This window comes from Merops nubicus, unplaced genomic scaffold (genome assembly GCF_000691845.1).
Source record: "Merops nubicus isolate BGI_N331 unplaced genomic scaffold, ASM69184v1 scaffold18072, whole genome shotgun sequence".
In the NCBI taxonomy this organism is placed as follows: domain Eukaryota; kingdom Metazoa; phylum Chordata; class Aves; order Coraciiformes; family Meropidae; genus Merops; species Merops nubicus.
The window spans coordinates 48,322-58,134 of NW_008594451.1; the positions used below are offsets into that span (position 1 = coordinate 48,322).

At 44.5% G+C, this 9,813-nt stretch overlaps 1 protein-coding gene across 1 annotated transcript in view; it reads left to right on the forward strand.

Annotated features, from left to right (window-relative positions):
• LOC103768643 (DIS3-like exonuclease 2) overlaps positions 1 to 8,110 on the forward strand; it is a gene marked incomplete at both ends in the record, with an annotated part of 55,218 nt that extends 47,108 nt beyond the window's left edge. Inside the window, 2 exons of the mRNA XM_008935795.1 lie at positions 2,106 to 2,213; positions 7,877 to 8,110. Coding sequence (XP_008934043.1) covers positions 2,106 to 2,213; positions 7,877 to 8,110 — 342 coding nt within the window. The remainder of the gene's footprint in view (positions 1 to 2,105; positions 2,214 to 7,876) is intronic.
• Positions 8,111 to 9,813: the final 1,703 nt, after the last annotated feature.

Here is a 9,813-nt window from a genome sequence, read left to right on the forward strand (position 1 = left end):
GGCACAGAAATGTTCTTTAAGTATGAACTGTTATCAGATAAGCAACTGTGGGGAGGGGGAGAGTAAAGCTAGTAACTGCAGCTTTTAATTTGGAAAAGGGCATGGGAGCTTTTACTAAATTCATAGCACTTTGTTCACTGTGACCTGAACTTCAGCGTCTCACAGTGGTCATGGGTGATCTTGGGCAGGCAGGGATTTCCCATAGTCTGTAAAGCTCTTTTCTCTCATTTCTGGTATGACTTGGCACCACTCAGGCTAAGTTTATAACCTCGTGGTGTGAGTCCTTCCAGAGAGCATGGCACAGCTCACGTACTGGATCTGTGAGTTATGAATGTACCAGTATTGTTAACGTGCTGTTCACAACTGGAATAACAGAGTTGACGGCCTTTGTGTTGCGGGAAACAGCATATTATAATCTGTGCCCTTGTGACCTTCCAGCTGAACCAGGGCTGCTGATTCATGTTGCAAGTGATTCCTTGACAGTCACAGACCATACAATCAACATTTTGGCATTAATATGCACTGCAATTAGAATGGATTTATAGCCATCATCTGGTGCCAAACCACAAATGTGATTAAATATTTTAAGAGTTTTTCCTTCAAAGCAAAAGGTAAATACAAAAAAAAAAAGGATATCTACAAATTTTTTTGGTACTGTTTTGAAGAGCAGTTGTTCCCCTAGCATCCAGGTAGAAAAAGCTGTCTCTGAAATCACCAAATCGGTGTTAGAGTTCAGAAAAGCTGAAGTTTGTGTGTCAGTCAGCTTCCTGCTGGTCCTGTATTTACAGGGTGGCACACAGCAATCAAAATGGAAAGTAAATTAAATAGCTAAAATATTTTATGGCAACCAAGTAGAGCTTTTTCTCTCTGTGTTTTTCCGAAATGCACCACCCCGCATTGCCACTCAAAATAAATGAGGAATAACGTGGTTCTTTGAGTGCAGTTACTGCTTCTTCACAAAGGTAAATAATGAGAATGGAAATAATGTGAAACTCTAATAATTAGGTTTACTTCATTAAACATCTGCTAAATATTATCTTTACTGCAGACTTTACCTGGGAAATAACTCAGGGCTGGTAGAAACACTTGGAGTTGCTGAGGTTTGCTCTAGTGTGAATGTACTCTAAAGCTTTTGCTTTCTTGCTGTAGTCAGGTGAGTAATTTGTGGTTTGGTAATTGTGCTCAGCAGCAGAAATATTGATTAGTTGTAAGGAACTGGGTTACGGGTTAAAAAATCCCTGCCAGAAATGTCTGTTGACTGACATTTTACTCAGTGTTGAGTATAGTAAAATAGTAATTATTCTCCCTTTGTTTGCAAACATCATGTTTAACAGTCATAAAGCAGGTGCATTTGTTAATCTTTCCAACATCTACGCATGCCTGTCTGTGCAACAAAGCATGGCTCAATCTGTATTAAACCCATGCTCCACTCCTGTGATGCAGGGGAGAAGTTTTGTTGATACTTTGCAGGGAGCAGAGTTACATTGCTTCCCTGCTTACACAGTATTCAGTGGCAAAGCACGTAATGCAGTTCCCAAATCCAAACTCTTGAGCTCCTGACTGCCAGGACCATATTTCTTCAACATCAAGTTTCCTGACATGCTGAGCCTTCCTCATTTTTCTTTGTGCCAAAGTGGGAAGAAGTGGAAAACAGCGAGCTTTGTGACTTTAAAAGCTGCAGAGTGAAGAGTTTGCATAAGTGAGGACACAGGATGCTCTGGGATGCTCACTCCATTCCTCAGAGAGGAGCACTGGGAACGATTCCCAGGTTGGAGACTGACAGCTCCCTCTGGTTTCATTGAGTGACAGGGCTGATGTGAGTGTGGGTGGCCTTAGCGGTGTCTGACTTCCTCTCATTTCAGAGGATTTGGTTTACTCCTCCTGTGCCAGTGCACTGTTTGCAATGTGATGTCACTCCGGCGTGGGTGATGCATCCCAGAGCTATGATGTAGCTGCTTCTGCCACAGAGAATGTGATCCTCAAGATTTAACACATTTTCTTCTTTTGTGCATTGCCGAGCCTGTCTTTTACCAACTGGTTGGAGAAGCTTGGCCACAGACAGGTGTAAAAAGCCCATGTCTCACCAAAGCTCTCTTTTCTTCCAGGTGATCCCGATGCTTCCCAAGCTGCTCTGTGAAGAGTTATGCAGTCTCAATCCCATGCGAGACAGGCTGGCGTTCTCTGTGATGTGGAAGATGACTCCAGAAGGCAAGGTACCTCAAGCAGCAAGCAATCCTCCTGCTGTTCAGTCCTCTCTCGGTGCCCAGCTCCTGCTCTTGCAAACAGAGCAGTAAAAAGACCATAACACCCAGGTGGATAGCAAAGGACTTGTTGATGAGCAATACTGAAGGATGTAGGACTGTTCATGTATTTTGTCTTGCTGATGAGGTACAGTAGAACTTCCAGCTGGAATAATCTTACTACATGGTGGGGAAAGGAAGAACATTTGTATCATTCTCAGGTATGGAGAATTTCCTGCTCTTTGCCAGGTGACCCATCCATTTAATACCTTCCTGCAGAAATTCAAAGGCTTTGGGTAGGACAAGATGTTCCCTGAGTCCAGCCCTGCCTCATGCTCCTAGGCAGTTGTGCAATGCAGCGGATGCAGGCAGTATTCCTCTGTGGCCTCCCTGGTAAACAGACTATTTCATTCTTTAGAGCTGCAAATTACATCGATTCAAGTAAAGCGTGATAGCTCTTCAGCAAAGGCACAGCTCCATCCTCTGCATGTGTTATTTCCAGGGAGCAGCTGTGGAGGCTGGCTGTCAGTGCAGAGAGCTACCTTCAGCTGCCTGCCAGCTCTCCCCAGGTCTTCATTTCTCTCCCTGTTCTTCTCCTACAGTCTTTGTAATCCTAACAATCTCCTCTTTGGTGACCACAGGGTCCCCTCACTGACTGAGGAGGACTAAAGACTGCCACTGCCAGAGGACTCTCCAATCTATGTGAAGTACACTTTGTGTACTCAGAAATTGTTTTTTTTTTTTAACCAGTGTTGTGCTCATGTGCAACACTGTCTCTGGGGGAGAGTATTTCTTCTGCCAATTTGGTAGTTTTTCACAAAGATTAACTTTACTTCCTTATTATTGTCTATGCTGTTCTAAAGGATACTGGATCTTGTTTTGTGCTTTAGCAAAATATAGTTGCAGTTGTCTATCTGTAATTCTCCAGCAAGTCCCTGCACTGGCACTGCATAGGTTTTGTTTGTTGTGAAAAGGGTTCCACTTCCTATAGCAACAGCATGATTACTCATGAGGCCTTCTAATAGTAGCTACTTGGTGGGCCTTTTATTGACTTTGAGTGGTCTTCAAAAAGCTAATAGGCAAGTTTTAATTAAAATAAGGCTTGTCTCTTGTCCCCTGCGACATATACGTTATTTGCTTTTCAGACAGTGTTCAAACCAACCCTGTGTGACCACTGAGAAAATAGAGGAGCTTCAGCATCTGCCTTAGGCTTGCTCAGGAGCAGATCTCTGGAGGAATAGTGATCTGGGCCATGACCACAGTGCCCCTTGGAAAGCAGACTGCCTATGGTCATCTCAGCAAACTGGTTTCTCCTAGCAGGCCTTTCAGGACTTGCACTTGATTTGAATATCAGGCAAAGACCAGAGAATAATTTACTCCTTCCAAGAGCAAAAGTGGTTGTAGGGCTTTTGCCCAGCAGGGCATTCTTGTAAGAGCTTATCTCTGAGTTGAAACAGAAATGTGTCTCCTGTACTTCTAGGTGTTACTATAGCCTGAATTCAGTGTAAACAGGATCACATGCTCTCCCAGGCTCTGCTGGGTGAAAGGGAGGCGAATCAAAGGCCCCAACATGGCCTTTGAAACTCATCTGGTGGTGGAGAGCTGTGAGAACACTGACACTGAGGACAGGGCATTCCTCAGTGAGGGATGCATGAGGCCAAAGAGCACTTCATTCCACCCCATGTACACAGCAGTATCGTAACCTTGAGCTTGCAAAGCAGAGCCCAGCAGCACTACTAGAGGTAAGAGCTGCTCTGAGTCCCCACTGTAACTGTTCTAAAGCAAATAAGTCTAGGGCTAATGCATCTCCCAAGAGAAAGCCATGCAGATTCCTCATGTCAGTGTGACTATTGATAAGTTGTTGACATTGTTTATTCTTGTTTCTTATAGAAAAATAATTCCAGGCTTAGTACTTTCTGGGAGACAGGCACTTTCTTTTTTCTATTGCTTGTGGGTTTTGGAATTTTTCTTTTCTAGTTTTCATTGAGTGTAACAAAATGTTGCCAGAGCAGTACTCTGCCTAGCTCCATGGACTCCAGTGGGATAGTGTGACATGATGTATCAGAAATTATTTTCCAAGGGCAGAGGCGTTAACCATATTGTTGCATCTGTGCTGTTCTTCAGAAGCAGAGCTGGGCGTTTGTAGGAACAACGTAGCACGTTCTTGTTCTGGTGCAGTCAACAGAAAGATATTTGACAACAAACGATGCAACTCTTCTTTTTAAGTTATTGCCGGCTGGTGGTTGAAGCACAGCCCTGCTGGTTCCTCCTACCAGTGAGGAATTAAAATGGCTTCAGTCTGAAACAGCCTATACAAAAAATGTGTCTTCAAGGCTCATAACTCTTGTTGTCAGCCAGGACGTGATACAGACACTGCCTTGTGAGGAGAAAGTCCTCAGCCTCCTGCACAACTGCGTCACACCCTCAGAGAGACTCGTACCACCATGGACTGTGCTAGTGGGAGGGTTCCAGCTGAGCCACACTAACTGCCATCACATGGTTTTTACTCAAAAAAAAAAAACAAAAACAAAAAAACCCCAAACAAACAAACAAAAAAACCAAAAAACACAAACAACAGTTTTTTCTCAAAAGCAGCAAGAGCTGAGGGAAACCTTAACATAACCCTAAAAATGTCTCAGTTACTGGTACTCTGTCTGCAGTTGGGGTACACCGCGTTTGCTGTGACAGGAGACACCTTGCAGACTGGTCTTGTGGGCTACTCGTAATCTCCAAGTCCCAGCTCGTGAACCCCAAATGTTGCTCCTCTGCACTGCTTTGCCCATCCATCAGCTGGCACCGGGGCTGGCCAGCCTCATGCAGCTTTCCTCTCAGAAGCAAAGCTTGCCTGTTCCTCCGGTGGCGCTTCCAAACCAGGGGCGCAAGGCTGTGGTTACCCGAAGTCTGCCTGGATGGCCACTGGGGGTGGAGATGGAGGGCATTCCCAGGAAATGTGTGGGCAGTGAGTAGAGTTAGGCTAGCCTGCTGCAGCAAGGCTGAGCGTGGCACCTCTACTCACTACTCACAGGGGTTACTGGACTGTGTGGGGCAAGATGCATCCAAACTCCATTCCTTTTCTGCATGACCTGTTTAAGGTATCCAGGCAATCCTGATGAGAAGCTGTTTCTTGGGTATGTTAATAAGAGATCTCTCAGGCTTGTCACTGACCAGTTCACACCTGTTAGAGCCATTGCAGGAATGGAAATGGGGCACTCTACATCACACTGCTTGTTGCCTTTGAGAGACCAAGCACACAAAAAGAAACTGAGGAAATGGAGAAATAACAGAAATTTAACATCTGCTAGTAATGGGCTGCTTGTCCTGATGCTTTGCCCTGAATGTAGCCTGCCTGAGATTTGACATTCTAGTTGTATTCTGGGGGCCCAATATGCTGTGTCTCTCGTCTTACAAGGAAGTGAGTGGAGCTCTGAAATATTTGGCCTCTTCTTAGCAAGCAGAAAAATGAGGTTTTGTTGAAAGCTTCAAGTTTAGACAGCAAAGTGGAAATCTGGTCTATTGCCTCTTGCAAGGTACAGTGAGAGCTCTTGGAAGCTGGTGGCAGAAAGCACTGTGCAGCCTCAGAGCTGACTTCCAGGGGTAGCCTGGGGACTGGGGAAAGCGCTTCTGTTCAGAATTACCCTTCTTTGTGCCCAGTCCTTAACCCTGTTAAACACGTGTGCGTGATGGAATTGACTCACCTACTTTAAAAGCAAAATGAGAGTGCTTTCCAAACACCAAATATTTAGTGTGGGATTGTATAACAGTGAGAGCTGGCATTGATGCAGAAATTGATAGCAGGAGATGGAGGAGCTAGCAGGGAGGTGGAAGTAGTGTGTGAAAATGTTTGAACAGCAAGTTGAAAGAGCTGCCTATTACAACTGAAGGGTTGGTAGAAGTGCTTAGTTGAAACAAAGGCTGCTCAGCCATCCTCCCAGATCATCTCCACAAGGAGAACCACCGTTCTCGTGCCTGAGTACCATCCATGTCTTACTGAAGCCTGAAGTATCTCTACTATTGACTTCTTCAATAGTCTTCAACTTGCTGGAAGTGGATCATTTAAAGAGCAGTGGAGCCTCTTCCACACCAGAGGTTGTGCTTGTTTAATATTGGGAGGTTTTTTGGGTCCAGCAGACTCTATCAGATGTCACTGACCTACCAGATACGGATCCCCCATTGCCACAAGAAGGTGAACCACATTTAATGGGCTGCAGCAAAGCAGATGCAGTGCAGATGCTGCCACCACTTTCACAGCATCTCTGCCCTGCTTTGTGACTTTCTCTTCCTTTCTTCTTGGCATAGAGAAAGGGGCACACACAGAATAACCATAAGCCAAGGGTCAGAACACTTTACATTGCAAGACATCACTTGCTGCATCCCTCCTGTCAGGATGCTTTCAAAATAGAAATGTGCTTAACTGCCCAGTGACTTTCAGAGCTCTGAGCTGCTGAGTTATACTGCACATATGTTCTATATGGTATAAGAGAGGGAAGCAGCAAAGGTATCTTGAGGATCAATGATTTCCTGTTTAGAAGAGGGCTGGCCTTTATGAATCACTGCCCGTGATGAGTCTGTCATGGGGAGAGCTGACTGTTCTCCCCAGACACAGCCACTTGCACAATTTACCTTGTCCTGTTGTTCTGATGAAGGGATAAGGTGGCACTCGCAGCTAAGGCAGAATTACAATTCTCCATTCATTCTCTGAGCACTTGTGCTTTGAATGCTTTATCACAGACTGCATCCGTCTCCAGAGCCCTCATGCCAATGTACTTGACTCTTCTGGAGAGCTTTCTATCCTTTGTGCCTCTGCACTTTTTCACTAGCTTGATGAGTATTTGCACTCTTTTACATATCTCAGCTGAAAATAGATTTTCTGTTCTACTTTAAGAAATAAATCTGAATTGCTGCTTCTGCATTGAAATTCTGTTAGTGTTTAAAGTGGGAGTGGCTTCTGCCTTAAATTAAAATAATTTAGTAGGGGGTTTATAGGTTATTTTCCTCTACATTCAAAATTAGCTTGGAAGCTTAGAAAGGTTCCTGGCTTGAGTTTGGGACTGGAACCATAGGCATGATCAGAGAAACAAAGTGTCAATGACTGACCTTCTTTCCTCGAGACCCACCAAAGTCCTACTCAGGCACTTTCACAAGTGCTAGTCAGACACTGGAATTTCTGCAGTACTCCTGCAAACTGAGTGTTTTAATGCCAGCCCCTTGTGTGCTGCTGGCCACACTTTAATCAAAGAGGTGGAATGCAATCTCTGTTTTAGACAGAGGAGATCCTTTCTTGCCTGTGTGTGTCTGCCTGTTTCCACTCTTGCACCTAGTAACCCTTGAGTCGGTTTTTGACTCCCCAGTGGGCTGTAATTCTTTGAGCTCTGTGAAAGAGGGAAATCGGATAGAGGAGGGAGACGCAAGCAGTTCTCTATGTGTATGCACAATATGTTGTGCTTATGTTACTAGACACAAGAGAATCTATATAAGTGAAAGGCCCGATGGTTTTAGTATGAGAAGATCTTCATGTGAAGCTCACAATCAGTGATGAGGTCTGGTGTCATTCCTTCCATTCTTTGTTCCACTTCTCAAGCTTTTGTGCACTGGAATAAGAAGTCCTCAGAACAATTTACACTCTCCGATTTTTGCAGATCCTTGAGGAATGGTTTGGGCGGACGGTGATCTGCTCCTGCGTGAAGCTAAGCTATGACCACGCACAGGCTATGATTGAAAGCCCCGGGAAGATGTTCTCACCTGAAGAGCTGCCCCCTGTCTCCCCTCAGCACTCGGTAGCCGAGATCCAGCAAGCTGTGCTGAGCCTGCACCGAATCGCGCAGAACCTCCGCAGCCAGCGCTTCATCGACGGGGCTCTGCGCTTAGACCAGGTGAGTGACTCCGGCCCTCCCAGAGGCTCCTGCGCCATGGAAGCCATTTCATGTTGTAATCCTTTAAGAATTTCCTGATCTGTCTAAAAACTCGAAGGGGGAAGTCAAGGCTGGAATAGAAAGGCAGGTTTGTGTGCCAGTGTCGTCTTAAGAGCAGCATCGAATCATGTACCAAAAGCACTAAAGTAGGAGAAAAAGAAAAAAGTTCCTATTTTTTTTTAAGGAGTGGTCTATCTTTCAACATTTTTCAAAATCCTAAAACCCTGGTGGACTGGGTAAATAACTCATCCAGTGAAACAAACCATGACACTGTCATCCATTATCAAGCAGTTCAGATATTCTCAGTGCACATTTCACTGTGGAAGGCTCATCCTCCAGATTTCTGTGCTTGCAATACTCATGTTTTCCACAGCTTTTGTAGCAGCTCTCTGTGCAGGGAAAATGACTAAATGTTATCTAAGCTAATACTTGTAAGTGCTGGGTGTGTTTCAGAGAAAGAAATGCTAGTGAGGAGGTTTTCTGTCTGGCGTAATTGAAATTATCTTGTATCATTTGTGGTATGTGTCACTTGTATTTTACAAGTAGACCCAGATAGTTTAGGCTATCACAGCAAAACAAACTTTTGCATTTGAGGTTCAACTGCTCTGAGGTGGCTTCTGACAGTTTTGTTCCAGTAATTTATAGAACCCAGTGGCTTTCCTGAGCAGAAGACAAAATAATCTTTTAATATAAGGAAACTCTATTGTTTCATTTTGCAAAATGAGCATGAGTCAACATAAGGATATTGCTGAGAAAGAAACTAACATACTGAGAGATGTAAACAGGACTATTGTATATAAGAGGTATGTTGTAACCATACCTTTTTACTTGCCATTGTAGTGTTGTCTCCAGCTGCAGGAAAATCTAATTTTAGAGAAGTCATTGCAGAGCAGCAAGAGCAAGAAGTGTCTATAATCTTTGACCTTCCCCGACAGAGCACGTGGCTTAGTCTGGTGAAGCTGCTGTAAAGAAAGAGGAGGCAAAGCGATTTTTCCCTAGTTCTGAGGTGGACAAGATGACACAGTTGTATCTTGAGTTTCAGTAGAGGAGATTTGGGTTACAGCTTAGGATAAACTTTCTGGTGTAGGCATTATGATTATGGTGTCTGGGACTATCTTGCCTACCTCTTGTAGGAGGACTTGGAGGGCTGGTTGGGCACACTTAAGTGAGCCTGGAGCAAAGGCATTTGCTCAAGGTCCCTCCTTGCTCAAAGGAAATAATAATTGTTAAAATCATATTCAAATAATTTTTGGAAATCGGACAACCACTTAAGTTCCGTGGAGTTTTTTTTGAACCTCTTTTGGAACAGAGGCTTCCCTCTTTGAGGTTTATCATACGATGGCTAATGAGCTGGGCATTTGTTCCCAAGCACACTCTCATGCTAGAGAAACAAAAAAACCCAGCCTCTGCATTTGATGAGCTAACTGGGAAGCCTTGGAGACATTTGGGTGGGAGCAACAGTCCACGCTGACTGGGAGCTGTGGCCCAGAAAGGTCACCAGCTGCATTCCACAAGTCCTACTTTCAGTGTAGTACTGAGCAGTCACTCTGTGTGCCTGAGCTGAGTTACCTGTTATCAAACTAACCTCAGGGAAAGTATGTTTTAAAACAGTTGTGACATTTTCAATGGGAGGATTTGGCCTGGGAAGCATCCTGTTCCACTGA